This window comes from Plectropomus leopardus, chromosome 21 (assembly GCF_026936395.1).
Source record: "Plectropomus leopardus strain MGB_pleo_1.0 chromosome 21, ASM2693639v1, whole genome shotgun sequence".
Taxonomy (NCBI): domain Eukaryota; kingdom Metazoa; phylum Chordata; class Actinopteri; order Perciformes; family Serranidae; genus Plectropomus; species Plectropomus leopardus.
This window is the reverse complement of record NC_142196.1, coordinates 20,854,206-20,879,422: the sequence shown is the minus strand read 5'-3', so window position 1 is coordinate 20,879,422 and position 25,217 is coordinate 20,854,206. Positions and strand designations below refer to the sequence as shown.

At 38.3% G+C, this 25,217-nt stretch overlaps 2 protein-coding genes across 8 annotated transcripts in view; both read left to right on the top strand.

The window, feature by feature from the left end:
• Positions 1–1,185, top strand: part of dnajc13 (dnaJ homolog subfamily C member 13) — a 40,918-nt gene extending 39,733 nt beyond the window's left edge. For all 5 annotated transcript variants that reach the window (XM_042510046.2, XM_042510044.2, XM_042510043.2 and 2 more), the window contains one exon: positions 1–1,185. In XM_042510046.2, the coding sequence (XP_042365980.2) occupies positions 1–98 (98 nt within the window). In that variant the 3' untranslated portion in view covers positions 99–1,185.
• Positions 1,186–2,316: 1,131 nt separating this feature from the next.
• Positions 2,317–25,202, top strand: topbp1 (DNA topoisomerase II binding protein 1). Of its 3 annotated transcripts, none has more exons than XM_088071836.1 (30): positions 2,317–2,706; positions 3,848–3,938; positions 4,032–4,166; positions 4,284–4,427; positions 5,314–5,495; positions 5,703–5,896; positions 6,878–7,054; positions 7,173–7,339; positions 7,461–7,624; positions 7,828–8,072; positions 8,737–9,071; positions 9,797–9,969; positions 10,694–10,905; positions 11,018–11,334; positions 12,327–12,512; positions 12,727–12,842; positions 13,222–13,345; positions 14,137–14,295; positions 14,482–14,578; positions 14,909–15,110; positions 15,597–15,829; positions 16,886–17,019; positions 17,800–17,896; positions 18,420–18,583; positions 19,358–19,486; positions 19,586–19,675; positions 21,133–21,294; positions 22,218–22,290; positions 22,602–22,671; positions 25,076–25,202. In XM_088071836.1, exons 2-29 carry the CDS (start codon positions 3,855–3,857, stop codon positions 22,646–22,648), a joined length of 4,542 nt encoding a protein of 1,513 aa, XP_087927962.1. In that variant the 5' UTR covers positions 2,317–2,706; positions 3,848–3,854; the 3' UTR covers positions 22,649–22,671; positions 25,076–25,202. The 3 variants fall into 3 exon arrangements, with proteins under 3 accessions (XP_087927962.1, XP_087927961.1, XP_087927960.1); XM_088071835.1 differs by lacking the exon at positions 25,076–25,202 and adding an exon at positions 22,845–24,052; XM_088071834.1 differs by lacking the exons at positions 22,602–22,671; positions 25,076–25,202 and having other exon boundaries at positions 22,218–22,458.
• Positions 25,203–25,217: the final 15 nt, after the last annotated feature.

The window sequence follows — 25,217 nt, the reverse complement described above, 5'->3', positions numbered from 1 at the left end:
GTTCAGGAGTAGCAGGTTACCTTACAGCAGGAACTGGCACCACGGTAATGCCCAACGTCCCACCCCCCGTGGACAACGACATTGGAGACCAAGGCTGATGGACACACACACACAGTCACGCTCAGGCACCCAGACTGCCCTGCAGCTTCACGGCCGCAGCTCAGAGAGGGACCGTTCAGCTCCCAGACGAGGGGGACGGAGAGAGAGAGACAGACGGAGGAGAGCGGGCCGTCATTGACCGTCACCAAAATCTCTGCAGCACCTCCTCCAGTGTCACTCTCCTCTCCCCTTTTACAAATGGCACTCAAGTCTTCATAAACACTTTGAAATTGTTTTAACGGATGACCACGTTTTTTTGTTTTGTTTCTGTGATACTTTTCTCCCAATGACACTCAGAAGAGTTTACTTTTTGTATGAATATATTTTTTACTCTAGATTTTTTTGTTGTTTTTTTTTCATGAGAAAGACATTGGGAGACTGAGGCGTGTTATGGGTGAGCTGTCTCTTCTCTGTTCTCTTTATTCCTCTTTGTCATATCCCGATTGGCTACCTTAAATCCTGAAGAGGATACTCGGCCTTGTTTCTGACACATTTGTGCACAGGACCTATCTATCTCTTACGTAAATATGCCATTTACTAGTCTATGTAACGGATTCTCGTATGGAAAAGGAAAAACTGTTTAAAAAAATCAGAAAATATATTTTCTCTATGATTTTTCTGCCCCTTTTTCCACAAAAAAAAGTCACTTGAAGCCTCGGAGTGATGCTGACCTCTTGTCTGGTTTGGTCAGGTCTAACTCCATCCACTCACAGATCTGCTCTCCAAATGTCCGGCCTCGAATTCCTCTGATCTTAATTCATAGTTCATTCTGCGCTCTCTTTGAAGGCAACCCTTTCTGCCTCACATTTTTTTAAAAGTAATTCTCCTTCCTGCCCCCAGAATGCAAAAAGCACTAGAATATTTATAAGTGAATAATAACCACCGGAAATGAGCTTCTGCTAAGACATGACGAATGACTCTGATTATGAATCTATGTGAAAGACTAGTGCAATTTGTGAAATGTTCAATGTAATATTACGTATATAAACTTTCTATATTGACTGTACATTAAAAAAAAATAAATCAGCCGCACTTGTACATAAAATTTTAAGAATAAAAGGGAACCCACAGTGTTGTTCTTTTGCATTTACGTTTGTGTTTGTCGGAGTTACAGATTTCAACAGAATAAGCAGTTTATTGTTTCACTTTATTTTTTCCTCACCAAAGACGAAAAAAAATGAATACATTGTCCATAGCTATTCAAGTTCTGTCATCACAATCTGATTTGACTTTTCAAGTTATGTGTTTAACTTGTAAGTCAAAATCATATTCATTGAATATTAAAGGTAGTTATTTGTGTGAATTTGTAGATTTTAGCACTTTAAACACTTTGATATTATATTAGATTTTATTATATATTAGATTTTATATATTACAGTGGCCAATTCAAATACTTTCTAGACCCATATTTCTAGTTTAAAGCCAAGGAAATAAATAAATTCATAAGGTATTTCTTCAGAATTTTTAAGAAAAAAAAGTTTTCAAGGAGTTTGACTGTGACTTGAACAGAAATGAACATAACTTATAGGTTGCATGTAGCAGCTTAGAAACTTTACTACAAGTTTTCTTTTAGAGGATAAACAATTCTAAGAAATCTGAAACATTCACTACAAGACAGTTTGTTTAAACGTAGTTTAAACTTGCACAGCCACTCCTTTTTCATTTTTATGTGTATATATAAACTAACAAAACTTCAAAAAGCTATTACTGTGTGAATTAATTGGAGAACCAAAAAACTGAAAATTTAATAAAAACTGTAATACTATGCAAAACTATTGTTATTATTATTAGTCGTCGTAGTAATATTAGTATTATCATATTGTTATGCTATATGGATATCAACTTTTTATTTACTTATTTATTTCAGTAATCCTTGGATAATTCTACTGATGAAGAAAAGTAATTATATATTTTTTCTTCTGAACGTGCCTTTTTCTTGTTTTTGCGTGCGTGCGTGCGTGCGTGCATGTGTGTGCTTGCTTGATTGTCGTTTTCTTTTTATTTGTTCTTGTTATATAACACATACCTAGGATCAGAAATGTAGGGTTTGATTATAAATCGCCCTAATTATAATGAAAAATATTAATAATAAGCCTTTACCAAACTGTTTTGATATTTATTTTTAAGCTTATATGTAATTGTTTTGCATTAGTTTCAGTACTTTTATACGTCGACTATTCAGATGCTGCGGAACTTTTCTGTACTTGAATGTGACTCCACACGGTCGAATTAGTAGGAACACCGGAAGTTACGCCGTTGGCGCGAATAACAACAAAGCTGAATTAATTTTTTTCTAAACCATTATCCTTAAATTATTACAAAATGAAAATACATTTCTTCAGTTCTGCGTGGACTGTTAACGTTTCGTTTAGGATGATATAAAAACCGAAGCTGGTGGAGACATTTTAACGTTAAATGCTTGTTTGAATGTTAGCTAACTGGTGTCCATTAAGTAAGTTAGCGCAGAAAACTGACAACACCGTAAATAAACTGTTTTATTTCGAGGAGTTTCCTGTTGACGAGTCATATTAACGTTTAGCCAGTCTTTGTTTGCTGTCAGAGTATCGACTATACTGCTTTATTTTCCTGACAGTCCATCAAAAGGAGGTAAGTAGCCATAAGTTTCAATAACGTAAACATGAATTCATATGTCAAGCTAGCAGCTAACGTTTGTAGGCTAATATACGCACATAAATATAAACGTACATGTCTGTAACCAGAACAGTTTTTAGTATTTAAGAGACGTTTAGTCAGAGCATATTCTCTGGTATTTGTTGTTGACATTGCTAATGTCAGCTAATGTCATTTTATTAAATGTTTTTATAAACATACACTTCATTTAGTAACAGAAACTCAGGCAGTGCAGAAAACATATTAGATTAAAAGCAGGGATTAGCAATAATGGTGGAAATGATGCTTCAGCACAGTCAGATACACAAAGGCTATATCCAACACGTTAGACATTGTACATATTGTTATTCTTGCTCATGTATATCTTGTTGTTCATTTTAACTTTGCACACATATTTGCATGTTTTTTATATTTTTAACTTCTATTCTAGTTTTAAACCTCACATTGTAGCAAAAGGCACAGTTTTATACTTTATTGACTTTAAACACTCTGTACATATTTGTGCTAATTTTCTATTACCGTATTTCCTACATTTATATTTTTACAGGCTTACATACTCAACATGCTATACATACTTTATTTTTATTTAAATATTTGAATATTTGCATACTATGGTAATGGTTTACTATTGCTGTATTTCTGCTTTCAATTTATATTTTTTATATACTTGTGCTTATACTTATTTCTACTTGTGATAATTCTCTGTGCTGGCATCAGGCTGATATTGGAAAATCAAACGAGAAGGGAGGATTTTATTTAAACAAAATGGCAACAAAATGCAAAAAGGAAAAACAACGAGGCGATTAAAGGATGTGGGAAAAGTTATTCATTAATGTGGTGAAACAGGGAGGACATCCTTTCCACTTACATGTATGATATATATATGATATTTACCCAGAAATAAACACAATATCAACAGTGTCTGAAATGTCCAGGTTGTTCATAAAACAAATTATATCTAAGTAATTAAATGATGGTTTATTATACATTTTTAACCAAAGCCTTGTGTGAATTTCAAACCAAACTAATTTTACAAATGGACATTAAAAATATATGATCAAGCTAATGCCATTGTAACAAATGTTAAGTCTTCTTATTGATCTTTGTTCAATTACAGGTTGACCATGTCCAAAGGAGACAAGGGCTTCATTGTCAAGTTTGTGGAAAGTGAAGGACAAAGAAATGAGTATGCCGTCAAGGCGTATGAGGTAAACTCACATGGTAACCCTGTTATTTATGACTACATTTTTGCCAGTGCTGTACTGTATCTTGGATGATGATGTTTGTCTCTGTTTACACAGGCTATTCTGGAGCTCCAGTCTGACAAATACTTAAAAACCATCGATGAAGATGCTGTTTTACAGATGGACCAGAAGGACAAGTCTCTGTTTGTCTTCAGCAGCTTCACCACTTCAGCATTTCTGCACTGCAAAAAGGTCTAACTCCGTACTTTACACATTGAAATTTGAATCCCGAATATCACAAGATTTTTTTGAAATGATATTACTGAGACTAATTATTCTCTTTCACGATCTTTATTATTAATCATACAGCTTGGCTGCCGGGTGGTGAGTCCACTGGTGGTGTTGTACTGTCTGCAGCAGCAGCACTGTGTCCCTAAAGCAGAGAATCCCGTCTATAACATGGCCATGGCTGACATCACTATTTCCTGCACCAGTCTGGATAAAGCAACACGGGTGAGTTCACTGTGTCTGACACTTTGCAGATTGTTGCTCCTTTTAAAGCAGCTGTCTTATCGATTCTAAATACATCAGCCAAGATATGAATGACTTAAAACGTAAAACATGAACCAATAATCACCACAATTAAAATAAATAAATAAGCTCTCTATAAATTAGCTATCTAAAGAAAAATTTAGAAAGGCGCTGTCTCAAGCAGGGTGGTGATGTGAGTACATGTCAGACGTCTCTCTCAGCTGCCTGTTGCAGGTGATAGTGTTGTCAGGATTAAGGATTAGCTAGCTTCAATACAGTATCTTGAAAATAAGGGCATAAAAATCAAGAATTTTATGAACAGATAAATAAAACAAAGCTTTAACACGACAAAGACAACTTTTCTTTTCTTGTTTAATACCAAAACCCAGCAGAATGACTGCAGTAAACAATAAGAGAGAGCAAAAACGTGCAGCTTGTACCATTGTAGTGATACTGCAGAAAATGATTATTGAACCTATTTCAAATAATAAATATCAATATGAATTGATATTTTTTGCCAATACCAGCAGGTGATTAAAACACACATTGACAAATATAATGACATAATTTTAGGGAGCACAGATTAGTAGTAGAAAATAGGAAACCACAAATGATGGCATGTTACTGAATGCAGCCTTTATTGTTGTTGTGAAATAGAAGGGTACAGTTAGGGCATACTTATAAGTGTGTGCATAAATTTATCAGTGTATGCCTGCAGTTTTGAAAGTCTTAAAAGGACCAATTCATAAGAAAGGAGATTGTCCTAATGATACACAGATGTACATTCCAAAATATATAAGTATAATGTAATGCACAATAAATCTTCTCCGTGGGGAGTTAAAGTTTCTTTTTCTGTTTCTTTCTACAGACAGAGGTGATGGATCTGGTGCAGCTCATGGGTGGACGGGTCTGTCTTGACCTAAATATATCTGTCACACACCTGATAGCAGGAGAGGTGGGCAGCAAGAAATATCTGGTAGCTGCCAGTCTGGGTAAACCCATCCTGCTGCCTTCATGGGTCAAAGCCTGCTGGGAGAAATCTCAGGACAGGTATGTAACCTTATTACACCGCATATTTTTGTTTTAACATCAACTGCGGAAAGATAAATACTGATTTTTGTGATGTTTTCTTGGCCAAATAAACTCTTAAATGCACTATTTATTAAAATAAACTGAAGGTTCACATGCCATTATGATATGAGACAATTGTTAGATAACATTGTGACGATAGAGAGCAACTCGTTCTGCCTCCTTCAGTCTTTTCAGGTATACCGATCTGCCCATGGAGGACTATCTGTGCCCGGTGCTGCGCGGCTGCACCGTTTGTGTGACAGGCCTCTCAAGCACGGAGCGCAAAGAGGTGCAGCGGCTCTGTGATCAGCACGGAGCCAACTACACCGGTCAGCTGAAAATGAACGAGTGTACACACCTCATCGTCAGTGAGCCCTCAGGTAAGTCACCAGCAGTATGATCTTTTTTTATTTCATCTTTATAGATAATTTACAATGATCACAATCAAAAATACTTAATTGATCCTCAGGGGGAAATTGTGGTTTGTTATAGTTGCTCTGATGTAAAGCAAAGTAGAAATAAACTAGAATTAAAAAATATGTGCAATATGTTACAATGTGTTCACTAAAAAGTAAAATATTTAGAATATAAATATGTGTAATGTGCTCCTGAGGATGTAAAGTGAGCGAAAAATAGAAAATTATGCGCCTTATGTTTCTATACAAAGTATAAAACTAGTATGTAAAGTTAGAAATCTAAAATATGTGTTTGATGCTACAATGTGTAACACAGTATTTGGGTCAATGACATATGAGGATTTTTAACAAGCCAAAATGAAGACACAAAAAACAGAATATCTATTGCAGTTTTCATATTAAAAATTCTACATGAAGTGATTTTTGTGTTTTTTGAATGAAGTTCTCATCAATGTTAAGTGTTTAGAAACAAAGTATTTGCATTGTTTTTTAGTTTATGTAAATAATGATCTCATATTTTTATGGCAGGACCGTTGCACCACATGATATTTTGACACTTAAAATATTAGAAAATTGCAAATAACTAATGTTTTTTTGAAAAGTAAAAGTGAGTATACATATGGGAGAGGTACTAGATATATATGTTATCTTTTTATGCATTTAAACTTTTCTTTAATAGTTAAAAATGCAGTTTGACAGAAAATTTAGATGTCATGTTATTGACTTATATGCATACGAATAAGAATAGAAATGTGATATGTGCAACATATGTTAAATATACATTCAAGAGAAGGAAGACTATTACACAGTTGACTAATAGCACAGATAATTATCGTACCTTTAAACCACTTTTGCACAGTTGAAATATAATAAATTACAGAATCACTCCAGCTGTAGTCTTGTGTGTATCATTGTTGTGACCAGTATTGTTGTATTTGTGTGCAGGTCAGAAGTACGAGTGTGCAAAGAAGTGGAACGTGTATTGCGTGTCTCTGCACTGGCTGTTTGACAGCATAGAAAAGGGCTTTTGTCAGGACGAGAGCAGGTACACTGTGGAGCGCAACGCATCAAAGAAGACGCAGCCGCAGACTTCCACCCCCACTGGCACCAACAAGAAGGGAGGTGAGCCGAAAATGGATCCTGCACTTGTCGAGCACAACATTCAGCTCCTTTTGTGAAAAGTTTCACTGTTTTAGTCTGTAATATTTTTTAATAAGGAATTATATCTTTTTAATTTCAGAGGGTCCTTCTCTGTTGGGCTTGAGCCACATTTCAGTCAATGCAAGCATGACCATAAATGACACAGCGGTCACCAACGGCAGCATCAGCCGCCTAGAAGCTCCAGACCCCATCGACACTCTGGATCTCACCGTGTGCCCAGCGGATGATATACTGGATAGCTGTAAGGTAACCAAAAGATTATTCCTTTTTATATCGAGTGGCGATTTCCTTTTTTGTTGTTGTGATTTCTTATTAATATGAAAGACAAAGTTGAGGCTTTATTTGATGCTTGTTCAAATCTGTGCAGCTGTATTTGTGCGGCCTGCCGGGGAAGAAACTGGAGAAGCTGCGGCGTCTTGTGAACGCTGCAGGAGGTCTGCGCTTCAACCAGCCGCATGAGGATCTCACACATGTGGTCATGGGAGAGCTGGACCAGGACCTCAAAAATTTTATCTCCAAAGCAACACACAGGTCTGAACTGCAAATATTATTACTTTATGTAGTATCTTTTTATTCTGCAGCTTTACACGATTTAATTTAATTGATGTGAAACAGTATTTGTTCTCTATCATTTTGTGTCACATGAAAGTGCTTTGTAAGTGTGATACGTGTTTTTAATTGAGTAAGGTTATAGTGTGTTGAGATGATGTTTTTTTCTATTTGTTACTTTACAGACCTCATGTGGTAACAGTGCAGTGGCTGCTGGACAGTTTTAACAAAGGCACTTTGCTTCCAGAGGAAGGTTACCTCCACCCCGACTGCCTGCCTCCGGCTCCAGCTGCTCTATCTGTGCCGGCCCGTCACACTTCCACCTCCCGAACCTCCGCTGGTCCTCCTGTGGCCAGTCCCAGCACGCCCAGGCAAACCAGAGCAGAGGAAGATCTGCTCTCACAGTACATGGATGATGACCCTACAGTAGGTAAGTATCAGTTGTTGAAGAATTAACAAACTGGGTGCCATTAAACCTGTGAAACCAGAGCAAATTGGTTTGATTTCTTTGGGAAACATGGTGAGAAGGCAACAAACTTTATTTTTATTGTTATTATTATAAAACGTTGGCCATAAATGAGCAAGAAATTAGTAAAAAAAAAAAAAAAAAAGTTTAAAAAAGAATTTCCTGAAAATAAGAAAAAAAACAACAGCAATGAAACAAAAAGAGACAAGAAATGACCTAAAACTGCTTAAAATAATATACAATTTTTATTTTTATTTTATGGATTTTATTCTATTTTTTTCTGTAACATAATTATAAATATAAAATTAATATAATTACATTTATGTTTTTCCTCTTTTTTTTTTTAAATTTTGCTAATCCTCCCCTTTTTTTTTGTTTTTTTTTTAAATAATTTTTAGGCAATCACTTATTTCTTGCAATTTGTAGGACTTGTCTTGCCAAGTTGGTCATTGCCTGTTTTCGAGAGAAATCAAATCAATTGAAATCAATTTCCTCAAGTTTTCAAAGGGTCAAATATCGTGGGAAATGCATCTGAACGCAGCACCAAAAAAAATGATGACGATCCAGTTTTCAAAGGGATTTTACAAGATATAGTTTTGTTTATTCTCATGTTCCTTTTGTCCTGTAGTTGACATGCCCCCTCCGGCAGAGGGACTCAGCAGGAAGTCCATCAGTACACCTGCAGAGCCTCACCGCGAATCCTGGACGCCAAACCACACCAGAGGACTAGAGACAGACTCAACTCTGCGGGAAGCCAGCCAGGCAGGCCTGTTTTTTGGGAAGCGTTTCCTCTTTTTGGGTTTTGGCGCTGAAGCTGAGGCCCAGCTGTCTCTACTGGTGACAGAAAACGGAGGCAGGGTGCTGATGGGTCGTACACGTGTTGTGGCGGACTTTGCAGTCGTCCCGCTGTTGGGCTGTTTGGTGGAGGCCACAGTGGACGAGGTGGTCACTGATACCTGGCTGGTAAGATCATGGTCATACTGTTTTTATTTTATCTGTGTAGTGAGGAGGCTGTGGCATTTTTGGTGATTTTAGTGCCATCAGTTGACTTCTCAACGCATTCAAGTAGTCGACCCAGGGGGCATGTATTTATTTTCTGTTAATTGTCTTTTGTTAAAGGATTTTTGTGGTGTTTGTCACTTTTTACTTGAACTACCACAGCTTCACAATATAGAGTATTTTCTAACACTTAAAATCACAACGCCTGTTCAATGCAGATACAGCACAATTTACAGGACAGTTTCATTTCTTTTCTTTCCTCTACCTTTTGTCTCATTTTTAAGGCAATTTCCTGAATTTTTGAGCTGAAGATTATGAGTACACATACATTTTTGATAATCTAATGATTGTTTGGGTCAGTTATCAGGCTAAAATGCAGACATTTACTGGTTCCAACATCTTAAATGTGAGAATTTTCTGCTTTAATTTCTTATTAAATCACATTTCTTTGAGTTTTAGACTATCACTTGGCTAAACAAGACATTTGAAGACTTGTGGTGGTCATTTTTCAAAATTTTATTTACCTTTTTTTCCAACTTATCAATCAAAAAAATATTGTCAGGTTACTTAATAATGAAAATTATTGTCAGTTAATTAATGTGAAATGATATTTGCTCTTTATCATTTTGTTGTGATATGAAAGTGCTTGTGATCCGTGGTTGAAATGTTTTGTTCTTGTTAATTTTCAGGCCATGTGTGTGGAGAAGGAGTGTGTCCTGCAGCTGTCCTCCAACCCTTTGTTCACCCCTGTCCCTGTGCTGGACGGACGTTTTCCTCTCAAAGATTGCGTTCTGTCTGTGAGTCAGTTCACCGGCGCAGAGAGGGAGTCTTTGGTGGAGCTGGCCAAACACCTCGGAGCCAAGTATGGTTACATAACAGTCTGACCACACATGCTGTTTTAGGTTACACTGTATAAACATTAAGAGCTGCAGGAGTGTATGGTGTTTTTTTCTGAAGAGTCTCAGACAAAAGGCACATTTATATACACAGCACAAATTATTAATTCTACTTAAGGCAATTTCAACGTGCTTTATATCAGCTTTTCTCAACCAGAGGGTTGTTATCAGCGTGTTCCTTTAAAGCGCCATGTAGTGGGCAGCAGAGGTGCAGCCAGTGGGTTTTTTGTGTGTGTGTGTGTGTTTTAATTTTTTAATTTAATTTACAAAACAAGTCATTTTAGATCCAAAATCCACCCAACAATTCACATAAAATAACCAGTTCAATATCACCACACCATTGACGACACATCATCAGGCAGACAAGTGTGTTTTGTCACTTTTAGCTGGTTAACATGATAGATCACAAGTATAACGTTCTCGGTTTATTGCACTTGCACTGTAATAGCAGTTGTTTTGTGTTCAGGACGAGAATGTCAAAAGAGGAATTTCCATAGTACATTTTTCCGGCTGTAGGAGCTCCTTGGCTGTGAGGTTATACCACGACTAAATAAATGTAGAGCTCCTTCATTGTTCAGCACAGTGAATTTCTGCTCTCTCTTTCTCCTGCATGCTTTTATCCTCATGTGTCCTTCCTGTCTATTGTGACCTACCTGTGTTAAATCTTTTCATCTTCTCTCCCTCCTGCAGCGTCCAGGATTACTTTGTGCGCCTCGCCAACCAGAAGAAAGGGATGCTGGCCAGCACTCATCTGGTGCTGCAGAGCCCCGAAGGCACAAAGTACCAGGCAGCAAAGAAATGGGGCCTTCCAGCCGTCACTGTGCGCTGGATACTAGAGTCTGCTCGCACTGGCCAGAGGGCAGAGGAGGGGCGCTTTTTAGTTGACCTGCCACCCTCACCAGGTTAAAAAAGTGTTGCCTAAAGCCTTTTTGTGGATGTAAATGCATATTTTATTTGCTTTGGCTGCATGAAGAACATGATAGATAACTTAGTGAAATTGAATTTCTCCCACAGAGAGAGAAGATGAGAGTTTTGTCGGTGGTTCCCAGAGGACAGCCATGCCTCCACCAGCACATGTGTCTCCGGAGGTCCCTTTACTGGGTCCCCAGAGCGGTAAGGCCGTCACCCCTCTGGATTTAGGCCGTTTCCAGAGCAAAGTGTTCCGCTCCGTGTTGGACGAGATGAAACCCAAAGAGGACATCGGCACGCCCAAACAAAACCAGGAGGGCGGCAGAATGAACCCGCTGCAGAGGGAAGCGTCCCTGAAGCTGGACACTCCCTCTCGTTTCCTCAGCAGAGATCAGCTGTTCAGGCCCTCCTTTAACGTCAAGGTAAGGACCCACTACGAAGGATTCAGATTTAGACAACTTTATTGATCCCGCCAGAGGCAATTTGTTCGAACAACTTGCTGCACGCATACTACAACATACAGTAACACATAGACGCATAAATAAAATAACACCTGTTGACTGAAAAGCAGTTCAGATACACAAAGCAGCCAAAACCAGCTGTGCAGTGAAATTGATATTTCATCTCTACAAAGCCTCTCCACTGTTTTCCTCTCTTGGTGCACTGCTGCAGAAACACCGACATTAAAGCTGCAGAAAGAGAAGCTCTCAGAGCAGCTGGAGGCAACAGATTTATGTGTAAGGGTTAATTGATTAATTAGTAATCCTTTAAGCCAAGTAAAACTATATCTTACAGCATCTTTTATTCATTTATTTATCTATTGGCTCATAACTAGACAAAATAAGCAATTTTCAGACAGATTTCATAACACTAGAATACATAACACTACAAATAGCCACTTAATTTATTTTTCCTGACTGTTTTTACTAGTTTGCAGCTCTGTATATATTAATTCAGCTTCATTATGCATAAACATTTACTACTTCTATATATTTATTGTATTTAATATATGTTTAGTGTGCTGTATAGCTTTTTTGCAATAAAGGAATCTTTACATTTAAAAAAAGTTAAGTTTACAGAGAATTTAATAGAGTAATCACAGAGGGAATAAAAGATTTTGAATGTCAGTCTTACAAGCAAAACATAATAACACCCTGATGGAGAAAATCCGCCTACAAGAAGAAGACAAAGCTAAAATACTTGTTTTTGCTCGCTCTCTGGATGATTTGTTGATTATAAAAAGTGATTAAGTCCCATTGTGTCACTCCTGTGATCTTAGAGCAGATTTTAACCACACTATTAGACTGAGGAACAGAATCTAGTACTAAAATTTTGCTTTGTTATTGGTATGTAACACTAAATATTGCGTGGATATTTAAGAATTAATCCTGTAAGTTTGTCCTCCTCTGTTAAGGATCCACTGGGAGAACTGGAGACTCCAGGGGGAAGATCCAAACCAGGAGAGAGGGTGGAGACGCCGCTGACTGATGTCATCAACAGGAACCTGAAGGTGGCTCTGGCCAATAGCACCCGAAATAATGCCTCAGATATGCAAGCCATCTCTGCCAGCCCCCAATTTACTAAGACAGCTACGAAGGAGGTAAACAAGAATACAGTATATGTTTAATATTGGTGGTTTAATCTTAGAATCACGTCATCATTTGAATACGATGTACAGAAGCCATCACTAAAGGATCTCTTAAAATTACAGAAACCAGGAAATTCAGCTCCAGGCACTCTCAAAATGTAATAGCTTATATGCTGTTTATATCACTTTACATGTGAATAAAAGTTTAATTTAATTATTTTGTAAGGTCCCAGAAAAAGACGCCGGCCCTCTTGCTGGTGTCGTGATCTGTGTGGGAAAGAAGCTGAGTAAAATGCAGAGCGAACTCAACGCCATCGCTGCCTCGCTTGGAGCTGACTTCAGGTATTTGACATGTTATTTTAAACTTCAGTTAGAGGATGGGCTCACATTTTTCAATGTAATTTTTCTCTTACTTTATTGATTTTAATAAAGAATTTACTTTTTGTTGTTTTGGTTTTGTTTTGTTTTGATATGTATTACACCATTTAAAGTTTCATTGACGACTCTGAAAAGTGCTATATAAGTCTGATATATTATTATTATTATTATTATTATTATTATATGTACACTTAAAGGGTTCCTGTTATTATAGAGAAATTTAAAAAATTAATTGGTAAAAATGTGTGGGAAACCTGCCTCTTAACCTATCCTTTATCTTTTTAAAATGTTATTAAATATGGAAGCAAATAATACAAACATCTTTTTCTCAACTTGTTTTTAGGTGGGCTTGTGATGACACCGTGACACACTACATCTACCAGGGCCGTGTTGGAGACAACACCCGGGAATACAGAGGAGTGAAGGAGAGAGGGCTGCATCTGGTGTCCCAGCACTGGCTGCAGGCTGTACGTTTCCCAGTAGCTGTAACCCAGCAGGGTTTAGGGAACAAACACCGTTCACACACTGCAGTGGCAGAACTGGTTAAAAACTGGTTAAAAAAGTTTCCCTTTAAATGAACTGCAAAGGAAGATATTTATAACACTCAAAATTTGCACTTTTTAATGATTTGGCACTGGAACTAGTGCTTGTTTTCAGTGTCAATGATTAATATTAGCTATTTTCTGAATTAATTGACTGATAATTTGTCTAGAAGAACACGCTACTTAAATATATTGATTTGGATAAGAAATTTGTCTTATTCTGCTAATATGCAGAAAACCAAACTCACATTTAGGAGCAGTGCAGTTGAGCTTCTTTACTTCAAACTGAAAACATAAACTCATCCTTAAACCACAAACTGGGGCACGACTGTAACCACCATGCTGCTCTCACAAAGATTTAGGCAAAATGTTTTGTTGACATTGGTTATACAATCTTGTAAAGAAATTATGTCTTCAAGAAGATACACAAACTGATATTAAGATACACTTGATTTAATTTGTGATCTCATTTTTATGGTGTAGGCGCTGCTTTGTACCTCCCGTTACCATTCAGTATTCACTGAGCGCATTTCACCTGGGGGGAGAATGATTATCATCCCATCAACAAAAGCAGAATATTTAATCAAACACAGCTTTGATATGCTAATTCTGCAGACAGATGGGAGTTTCAGCCCATAATCGTTTCATCCAATTAATTCTTGTGGCAGCCCTAATAAACTTCTGTGTACGTTAATGCTCTGTGTCGTTTTGTGCAGTGTGCTGACGAGCAGAGGCACGTCCCGGAGTCTCTGTATCCGTTCACCTACAACCCCAAGATGAGCCTGAACCTCAGTCAGGTGCCCAACAGTTCCCAGAGGTCTCCACCTTTTACACGAACCCAACTAAAAGACATTGCTGAGGCAAAAGACGACAAGGTGGGTGTAAACATGTTAATTCACCTCTGTGGGCGAGTCTGTTGTGTCTAAAAGACACTCTGGATGGTGCTCTGCAGGAATACATTATCTGTGTTATTAGTAATGTCTCATGAATGCAGCTGGAGTCTCATTTAATTGTCTTTATGCTTCCCTCTTTAATTATCTGTGTAATGATGTGTCCCTCAGAGTGAACTCACTGCCACAGAAGAAGCCACAACGTTACGTCGTGTAAGCGACGGAAGCGGAGATCAAGAACAGATGAATGATACTGCAGATAAAATTGGTGGGTGTCTTTTTTCGACTTCTGTTTAATTCCACAAAGCTTCTTCACGTAAATGATGGAACAAATTCGGGGCTTGTTAGATAAGAGAAAACCTGGAAAAGTCATGGAATTTGTAAGTAGCAATGTCAAGGCCTAGAAACGTTTTGGAAAACTAAATATACCCCGAAAGTTTTGGAAAGACATTAAATTTTGTTTCACAATAATAACACGATGTGTTCAAGTACAACTGGAAATTTTTAGAATCAAATAATAATTTCTGTTTTTACACTTTCTGGATGTGATAAATTATGTAATTTTGGCATTTTGCTGTTGATTCTCTCTTGTGTCCAGATATTTCAGAGACTCTAGAAATGAGAGAGAACCTGCAGAGACAGCTCCAGGAGATCATGTCGGCCACGAAGCTGACGACAGGGAGGCGCACCTCAGTCAGACTCAGCAGGTTGGGATCAGCAGGGGCCGACTCGGGCCCCCATACACCTGAGGGGAGTCGGGTCGGACGCTGCGGGAGCAGACGTACCCTGGAAGCTCTGAGGTAAAGAAGCTGGGTAATTAGAAGACTTAATGTTCAAACTGTAAGTATTTAAAGCATTTCAAACCAAATTGGTAACATGTTCACAGGGTTCCCATGGTCATGGAAAACCTTGACAAGTCATGGTATTCCACAGTCTTGTTTTCCAGCCCTGGGAAAGTCATGGAATTGATCAAATCTTTGCAACTTTTGGGAAAATCACAGAATTTTGTTGTGTTTAATCTGTAAGGCTGAGCCCAGCTACCTTATGGAGGAAACTCATTTCGGCTTAATTTATCCGCACTGAGCATGCATTGACCCGACTCTGGAGGGGGTCCATCTCTGGTACAACTCTGCACGTTTAAACTAAAACGGAAATCAACGCGGCGTGTTGTGACTCAGCGGAGCCAAAAGTGCCAATAAAAAAGCCTCACAAAAAAGCCTTACCAAAAATACTATATTGTGGGGTCCCGCAGGTCTTTGTCCAAATAAATTCTGTCCTGACTTCAGGGTTTCCAGAGAGGCAGCTATGGACATAAACACAGAGCCGTCTCAGAGCGAGCAGATCGTTTGGGACGACCCGACAGCCAGGGAGGAGAGAGCCAAGCTGGCTGATAACTTGCAGTGGCCGGGGAGTCCCTCACAACACTCTGAGCCCTTCGTACCTCCGCCTCCTTCCACTACTGATGAGAACGGTCCCCAGTTCAGGGACTCCATGACGGACTCTGAGCTGGTGGAGATGGGTAAGAGATCAAAACTCAGCTATCACAGTAAATTAAACAGTTGCACCATCAAAGAGTAGTTGTTACCTAAGATGTACAACTACTTACTGCCAGGTGTAATTGTCTCCTGAACCTCCTAACAAAAGTAACATCAGGGTGCAACATAGGACTAAAAGAAGTAATATGAAATATGGCTGACATGACTCTTAATTTAAATGTGATTTAAAGGGTATATTTTAATATTTCAGTTCACAAAAGTGAAATTGCAAGATGTTTTGCCAGAAATTAAAGAGTTTCCACGTGTCCTGGAAAACAGATACCCAATTTTCCCAAAGTAAAATGTAGTAGGACATTCTGCTATTCCTTTAGTTGAAAATTAACTAACAGTCCATAAGAGCTCAATAAAATGGATTTCAGTGACATTTTAGAAGGGCTATGTTATGTTTAGGATTATATTATTTAACTTTTAAATGGTAGTTTACTAAAAGGATTATTTAGAATATGCTGCTCTTGGTTATCAGGTTGTCTGCAGGCCTTTGAAAAGTCTTCAGATGCCTTGAAAGTCTTTAGATAGTCAAAAATTAGAATTTAAATGCCACAATCATTTGATCTAATTTCATGTAATTATCTTATTTTTGTCTCAATGAGTCAAGCACCTCTGCGTTTAAGTCCACATCTCTGATGTTAAAAATCTTTTAACCTGTCAATGAACATAATAGTGTGTTTTTGCCTTATATTTGCCTTATATTTACCTGTCTGCAAAAACCCACTTTAATAACAATATTCCCACATAAAACCAATTTTTTCACAGGACTACACATATACTACTTACCCTTACACTTATATGCACTAATTTGGCTACATTTGATCTTGGAAAGGGCTTAAAAAGGCATTAAATTTAAGAGTCTGATACCTGCAGACTCCTTGGTTATGTTGTGGAATCGATGTAAATGCTGTGCTGTTAATTAATTGCATCTTAAAAAGTTAATTTCATCATAATATAGAATAAAAAGACATGGCTTCTGACATACTGTGAGTTCAGTTGTAACTTTAACGGCTGACTGTATTCTCTCGCAGCTGCCTGTGAAGTCATTGACCAGCATATGGGTCAGAGACTCACAACAAAGAAGCGAGGAAGTGACATCCTCACTCCTGAAGCCCCGAGCATCGCCTTCCCTCTCGCCAACCCCGCAGTCGCACCGGAGCCACAGGTGGAGATTCATATTTTCATTAACCCTTAAGGACTGTTTGGCACATTTTTTCATTTTTTGATTATTTTGGCTGTGTTCATGCACACGGCATACATTTTGGCAAGATAGTGTATTTTTGTTCAATCTTGGGATTTCCATGATACACAACTTAAAATACACTGTGTAAACACAAGTGTTACATTCATAAGGTTAAGTGCAAAAAATGTGCCATGAAGCCCATTCAGACTGCAATTTTTGATCCCTTAGCCATCAAAGCATAAAAAACGAGCATTGTATTATTTCAAGGTGTCATTTGGGGAATTTTGGGAAATTGTAACGCTTTAATATTTTCTACGTGATGATGTAATTTTGACCAAATTTGGCATATGGAGAAACATGCTTTTTCCACTAGGTGCACCGTCATAATCAGTGTTCTTGCAAGTCATTAACATATCCCAGACTGTGATAACTAAAAAAAAACATGTACTTTGCATGTATATTTTTAAAAAATGTTTTTTTTTTTCATCAAAAAACAGTGGCATCATGACAAAAACCTGGCAGTTAAAGGGATAAAAATCTGATAATTAATGAATATTTGATATTTATGATTAAAAAAACAAACTCAATGAAAGTATAAAATTATATTAATGTGTAATATTTTTAAAGCTTGATTTTGAAAATACAAACATCTGCATTCACATGTAAATGCTGTTACATCATGTATGTACAGTCCATCAGCTGTAATATGCAGCCTGTGCCTTCTCTTTTATATAATCATGCTAAATTGTTGTGTTTGCTCAGGAGGAGCGTGAGGAAGTAAAGCAGCCGCCCAGATTTCAGCTGTCCTCCCTCAGCCCTCAGGAGCGCATTGATTACAGCCACCTCATCGAGGAGCTCGGTGAGTCCTCCACCTAATTAGAGCTCTTACAGTGTTTCATCACGCTGCAGGAAAATAATGCAACACATCACAAGCCTGAAGTCAGAGGAGCTAATCCCAGATGACTAAAGAGGATGTACCTCTAGGGTCCGGGGATACTTCCTCCTGCAGATGTTTCCTGTTGTGAGCTCATTTTTCTGGCATAAATCACTGCTCATCAGTTATTGAAACTTACACCCTAAGTTCAACCAAAAAATAAAGCAGAGAGAATTGAATAAAGGGACAGATTGATAACATAAAACAGTCCATGAGATTAAATTCTCTCAAGAAAAATGTGTTTAATTCTGCCTCTAATGTTGAAAGTGATACATCTCTCTTACAGCAGCTTTTAATGAGTCAGCAGAGAGGAATGAATTTCTCGCTTAAGGGCTCTTTGAAATACAGCTGTTCATACATTTATACAACACTCTTCAATCTTTTATTATTAGATTAAAGAATATTTTATCTATAGTTCTTTATTTTCTGTCTATTTCGGGTGTTGTAGGCGGGGTCGTCCTGGATAAGCAGTCTTTCGACCCCAGTTGCTCCCACATCATCGTAGGGACTCCACTGCGCAACGAGAAGTACCTGGCAGCGATGGCGGCGGGCAAATGGATCCTGCACCGCTCGTACCTGGAGGCCTGCCGCTCTGTTGGTCGCTTCATCCCGGTCAGCATCTAAAGATTTCTGTTTTCGAGTCTCTGGCTCACATGATTAACACTCATATTTGCAGTGTTCCCAACTGATGGGTCGCAGTCCAAAAGTGGGTCAAGGACCCATTCTGCATGGACCACAAGTGACTTGTGAACCGTCTAGTTTGTAAAAAAAAACACACTTTATTTTGAGGTAAAGTGAATTTCCAGCACAGAGCTTTTATTTTGAAGTGCTTTTTCTGTTTATTCTTGAAATATGTTTTATTTCCTCATGTTCTAAGCCAACATAATGTTAACACTGTGAAATATAATTGAATATGTGGTAATTTATATTGTGTGGACTTTGAACTAATGACGAAGGAGAGATCTGGACTTCATGACTGGTCCAGTTGGGAACCATTGTCATCCCTTATATTGGCCATAAGCGTTTTCATTGGCTATTTTCATCCACAGTTTCAACTGAGGTTTGGTTTTCTAAAACTTGCCAATAATCGGCAGCAACTGAAAAAAAGATGATCCATCCTAAAAAATACAAGATTGGGAACAAAAATTACTCTGCAAACAATTTAACCTCTAACACTCTATTACCAGACAGCTATATGTTCAGCATTCAGAATCAATATATTGATGCATAGAGCATCACTCGGAGTAAAGCTGTACCTCCAAAACACTGATTTTTCCAGAAACTATGATGTTTTCTTTTAAGTTACTCATCCCTGTAACTATAACAAAATGTTCAATTGTGTTTTTTATGTTTTTTTTCATTTCTATATTTGTATGTGTGCTACAGGAGGAAGAGTATGAGTGGGGCAGTAGCTCCATCCTGGACGCGTTGCCCTCCATCACCTCACAGCAGAAGAGGCTGGCTTTGGCTGCCATGCGCTGGAGAAAAGCGCTGCAGGGACGCTCTGAGGAAGGGGTACTTAGAGTCAACAGAACCGTCCTAATTACTGTCGCCTGTACTGTCTTATCTGCTACTTGATGTTAATATATTATTTGTCTTCTTTTTTTTTCTCAGGGAGCCTTCAGTGGGTGGACAGTGATGCTGAACATCGACCAGAACAGAGAATCAGGCTTCAGGCGCTTACTGCAGTCCGGCAGGGCAAAGGTTGATGCTTGTTTATTTATTTATTCACTATTACAGTTTTAATCAGACAAACAGCTAACCGTTTATGACAGAGAGAGACTTTTTCAGACACAATATGTTAGGGATTGTTTAATACAGTATCTGTCTTCATTATTAAACTATTATTAATCTATCTCACAGTTCATGCAGAAATTATATTCACGTTGGATGAGGAAACGTACATTTAAATTTGTGGCATTAACAGCACTTAACATAGCTAACTTACGGGGTCCCAAATTGCTCCGTTGGTGGAGTGGGTGCCCTATGTCCAAGGGCTGCGTCTTTGCTACCGTGCCCGCAGGTTCAATTCCAACCATGGCCCTTTGCTGTCCTATCAAAGAAAGGCAAAAAGCCCCTCAAAAAAGCCTAACTAACCATGAGTATTACATAAGTAATACTACTGTACTAGTGTTATGTAGCAGCTTTAATTGTGTGTTTGCCCAGCAGAGTTATCCACTGTCAAAACAGTCAAATTGAATATAAATTTATGGGCATGTTGAATGTTGCTGTAACATAATGTTACTTTACTCATTATCTTGGTGGTGGCATGAGCCATCCTAATCGCAGCACACTGTAGCAAGTTGGATCAATATCGAAATAAAAAAACATTCAACTCTGTGGCAGAGAAAATGTAATATTGCTGTTCCTGTGCATAATTCTGTGGCACACTATGAGTTGAAATGATGTATTATCTGGTGTTTACTGTGCTTTCAGAGTTAGAGCCGCTAGAGGGGGTAAAGTAGATGTGACGTCACTGACAGTTACAGATTTTGGGTTTAAATATTGTTAATGTATGTACACAACTCAACAAAATATGTAATATATCTGTAGTCGATTTAAGACATTTGAATGCAGAAATGTTACATGTTGCACCTTAAAACAACGGCCTTATAAGAGAATCTCTGTCCAACAAATAGTTTGCTTACTGGGGAGCGTTGCTCATATGCTCACAGAGAAAAGTTTAGCCTCAGTGGTACACCACACAGGTCTTTTCTTTTGATTAGTTCACTCAGGAGATGACTCAGACACAACAGTCACAATCATTAAATATGACTTTTGCTGGTCTTTAATTCAGATGAGATGACTCACCTCCGCTATAAAACACTGTGGGAGACCCTGAAACAATAAATATTAAGACTGTGGGAATTCCCTGTTTTGACTATAGAGCGCAATCATGAAAGAGCGAAGTGCAGACAAAAGAAATTTAACAGGAGCTCAACAAACAGGCAGAATTTACTTTTAGATCAAATGAGTTAATCAGATGCCTGAACACACGTTAAAAAATGTCATGACATTTCACAAGGTAGCTAATGGGAAGCTGCTGAGTCACTTGCCCTAACTCGACAATGAATCTTGAGCCTTTCCTTCCCTGCTATTTGGATTTTGCTCTGCAAACACGGTGAAGCCACAGTTCTCACCAGTAATTTTGATCTCCCCAGGTCCTGCCGAGTCCCTCCCCATCCCTGTACAAGGAGGCCACTCACCTGTTTGCAGACTTCAGTCGGCTGAAACCCGGAGACTTCAGAGTCGACATATCAGAGGCTACCTCCCACGGAGTCACATGCCTGAAACCAGAGTACATCGCAGACTACCTCATGCAGGTTTGTGAATCTTTTGATACAGATTATCATTGAAGAACACCATGAATAGTGACATCTTCAGTTCAAAAATTCCTGCATGCTGAACGTGAAATGCGGTATCAACTTTTTAAAAACTGACCCTAACAAATTTTTCAGTATTATTTATGTGCCAACAGAATGACATAATGTCACTTTATTAGGCAGCTTTAAAGCCCAAACACACATTAACGAACTAGCAGCAAAGAAAGCAGACTGTTGTGCACCCTGTGTCTCGGATAAAATGTTGCACATGAACACACCGAAAAGACAACAAACAACCAGCGTGCATTTTCTGCGCCTGCGTGAGAGGAAGTAACGTTCCACACCAGCAGATGGTGGGAGTTTGTTATCATCATTAAACAAAGGAAAGCGGAAGAGCGTCTTGATGCTACTTCATCAGTTAGGACATTAACAACACAATCTAATGTTGACAGAACAAATCTTATTTACCGTGCGCCAGTAAACAAAACATCTGTGCTGAAGAGCTCAATGGCATAAAAAACAAACAATCTCAACGAAATGACAAGTTTGTTTTCCTCTTGACTTTGTTTGTTTACTTTCCTCACTTCCATTTCTCTTTTTTTTGCACTGAGCTGCCAATCAGACTGATTTCATTCTCCGATGGCCTCCGTTGTCTTAGACATGATTCAATATGCTGAATTGGCATAAAAAGAGCCAACGAGGGCCAACAGTGCAGGACACACTGCAGTTACTAGGGCAACAGATGTTCACAAATAACTCAACATGACCGACATCTTGGTGTGTCAGGGCCTGAATATGTCTCAAAATGTTAAATGACTTTATCTTGCAAGACGCAAGAAAAGTCAGACTTAATAGTGACATTTAGTCAGACTCAATAGATTCAATGTTAAAGCTTTGCACCTCCCTTTTCCTCTTTCCTCCAGGAGCCGACCCCACCCATCGAGCTGTACCACCTGACTGAAGCCCCCTCTGAAGAAACTCCAGACACTCCGTCACGTAAGCGCAAAGCAGCCGCAGACAACTCCAGGCTGAAAAAGACACGTCTGGCCTGAAAATGTCCCCACTAAATTTTGCAATTATAATTCCCATATCTGTGAAAAAGAATGTAAATAAGATTTTCTCTCTTATGTTAAAAATAAAATAAATGTAGCATCTGTTCTGTTACTCGAGCTTCTTAAATCAAGTTGGACTGCAGTTCGTGCAGAGCTCTGGGAGTCTGCAGCTGTGATGGATGGCTCAATGATGGTCTGGAGAAAATGCAGAGTCACGTTTTGTAATTGGGTGCAATGGTATTTTCTGGCCTGTAGGGGGCAGTGCATCTTCACTGTACGACTCGGGCCTGCATGGCAAGTGATGTCTCAGCAACAGAGGGAGAAAGTAAGTTTATAATGTTTTTTATTTCTTCAAAGTCTATTATTACCAGCTATGATTTATACTTTTATTCATTTTCTAAGTTGACTCATACTTGTCTTCAAACCAAAACTTCTCATACTGCGGCTTTTTCCAGCAGCTCTTTCCTTGTTGAAAGTGAATTTTTGATTATTTTTCAGATTAAAACCTGCCTCTTCATCTAAACACACAATTTTATACAGCTAGATACCATCTTCTGTGTCTCTGCTCGAGTCAAAGAGGCATCCAGTGGCTGATAAAAGCAATCGAAACACAATCAAACCTAAATCAAGCGGGCGTACTCCTCCCCACCCATGTGATTATGGGCCACTTGTGTCTCCCGTTGATCTCCCCATGCAGTAAACACCAGATTTTGTTTACCCGGTGTCGGTTCAGGCCTTTAGTAGAGCGATGTGCTGTTTCATACCAGGGTGCCAGCTGAGGTTAGATGCCCCTGTTCCCTCCCATATGGACGGATAAGTGGTTTAACCTCGTAATAGATGGACCAGCTGACAGCCTCGCCTCAGATTCAGTGTTGAGTTGCTGTTTGAGAGGTGTGGGATTAGAGGAGAAAGAGCTGGACTGACAGACGAAAAGGCTGCTGGGCCTGGGAGCGTCCAACAGAGTGAGGAGTAGTTTAAGGTCACTTGTAGAGGTTTGCACAAAAACATCATTAATGTTTCCCTCCTTACCAATAACAGTTACTCAGTTATAAAAGTGGTTCCCAACCTTTTCGACTGCACTTTTTTAACATATTTCTTTAGAAAAAAACCTATAAAATCAATGAGGTCTTTGTCTTCTTGGGGCGTTTTCCAAAAATCTGATTGTTGCAGTCGAGGCCTCGGCTGTTTTAAATGATTTGGATTGTTCATCGTTGGTTCGGAAAAACAAACAGACCCCAGAGAGTTCACTGGAGGCACCGATCAATCACTGGAGAGGAAAGACACTGATCACATGTTGTAAATGGTAATAAACTGTTAGCTGTTCCACCAGTATTTCTTTTTAGATATTTCCATTTAAGAGGGAAAACTGTTCAGCGTTTCACAAGAAAAAAAATGATGAAGAAATGTTTTATCACTTTCCCTACCCTGTTCATCTTCTTGTGAGCTTAAGCTGCATTTTCACCCAAAAAATAAGGTATAGATCCCTTTGAAGCAGTACATTATTTATATGGACATAAGCTAAACACGTCATCTGTTTGGTTTTTCCACTGCAGTGCAGACTGTACTCTTAAATGAAGGCAGGACTGTTGTCACTCACTGCTAAAAACAGCACTTTATGTATTTCTTCTTCACGGTGATGCAGTGGGAGGTTAGAGTGTTAAGAGTCTCTGTCGCAATTGATGTGATATTTAAAAATAGTGAGTTTGTGCATTACTTTTTGCACAAGATTGACAATTCTCTCATGACCTTTTTGTGTCAGTGTGTTATGTACATCAACAAGGTTCAAGGCTAAACAGGAGGAAAATCCAGGCACTCCAAAAGTGTGAAAAAATTGAAGAACGAGAAGGAATTACAAACTGTAGTGGGTAAATCATTAAAAAATCATTTATTATTATATTTAGGACACAGAAAGGTCTATAGCAAGCTATATATATATATATAATAAATACAATAAATGTATATTTGTGGTAATTGCAAAATGAATAAATTAATGTAATGAAAACAGAAGTAGTAAATGTTTATGAGTAGTGAGAACTAATAATCCTATACAGAGATGTAAACAAGTAAAAACAGTAAGCAGAAGCAAATAAGGTTAAGTGGCTATTTTTGATTATTTTTTCTTAGATTCTGGAGCTAAAAGGATAAATGCAAAACTAAAATATAGGGATAAACTAATGAATAATAATGTTATTATTATTATTACATTAAGGATGCAGCGAAAACTATAGCACACTAAATATAAAATAAATACAGTAAATATACTGTATGCAAATGTTTATGCATAGTTAAGATGAATAAACGGAGATGTAAAATGTTTTTTTTTAAAAAGAGTAAGTAAAAGTTAAAAAAAAAAAAAGCTTAAGCGGCTATTTTTTATTTATTTCCCTTTATTTATTTTGTAATAGATTTTGGAAACCTGTCTGGAAATGACCTATTTTGTCCAAGTAAGGGACAAAAAATGACATAAATAACAAATCAAAAACGAGAAGCTATGGGAAATAGTTTTACTTGACCTAAAGGATTACTAATTAATCGATTAACCCTTTGCATAAATCGGTTGTGTCCAGCTGCTCTGAAAGCTTCTCTATCAAAAATCCTGCAGCTTTTATGTCAGTGTTTCTGCAGCAGAGAGAGACAAACTGGCTGTGCAGAGATGAAATATCAATCTCGCTGCACAGTTGGCTTTGGATGCTTTGTCCACTGACTCAGTGCATCTGAACTGTGTCCAGTCAACAGGTGTCCCACGGGCTAATCCTCCCACTCTGCTGCTGACTGGCTCGTGGCCAACAGATGAGTTTCATTGACGCCGTGTTTCGTCATCCCACCCCCTCCGCTCCTCTAAGGTAACTTCACGGTTTCCTTCTCGGGACA

Coding starts and splice junctions, on each gene's coding strand:
- topbp1 (XM_088071834.1), top strand. CDS start 3,855: ATGTCCAAAGGAGACAAGGGCTTCATTGTCAAGTTTGTGGAAAGTGAA. Junction 7,055..7,172: donor TGGCACCAACAAGAAGGGAG/GTGAGCCGAAAA, acceptor TTTTAATTTCAG/AGGGTCCTTCTCTGTTGGGC. Junction 21,295..22,217: donor TCGCAGACTACCTCATGCAG/GTTTGTGAATCT, acceptor TCTTTCCTCCAG/GAGCCGACCCCACCCATCGA.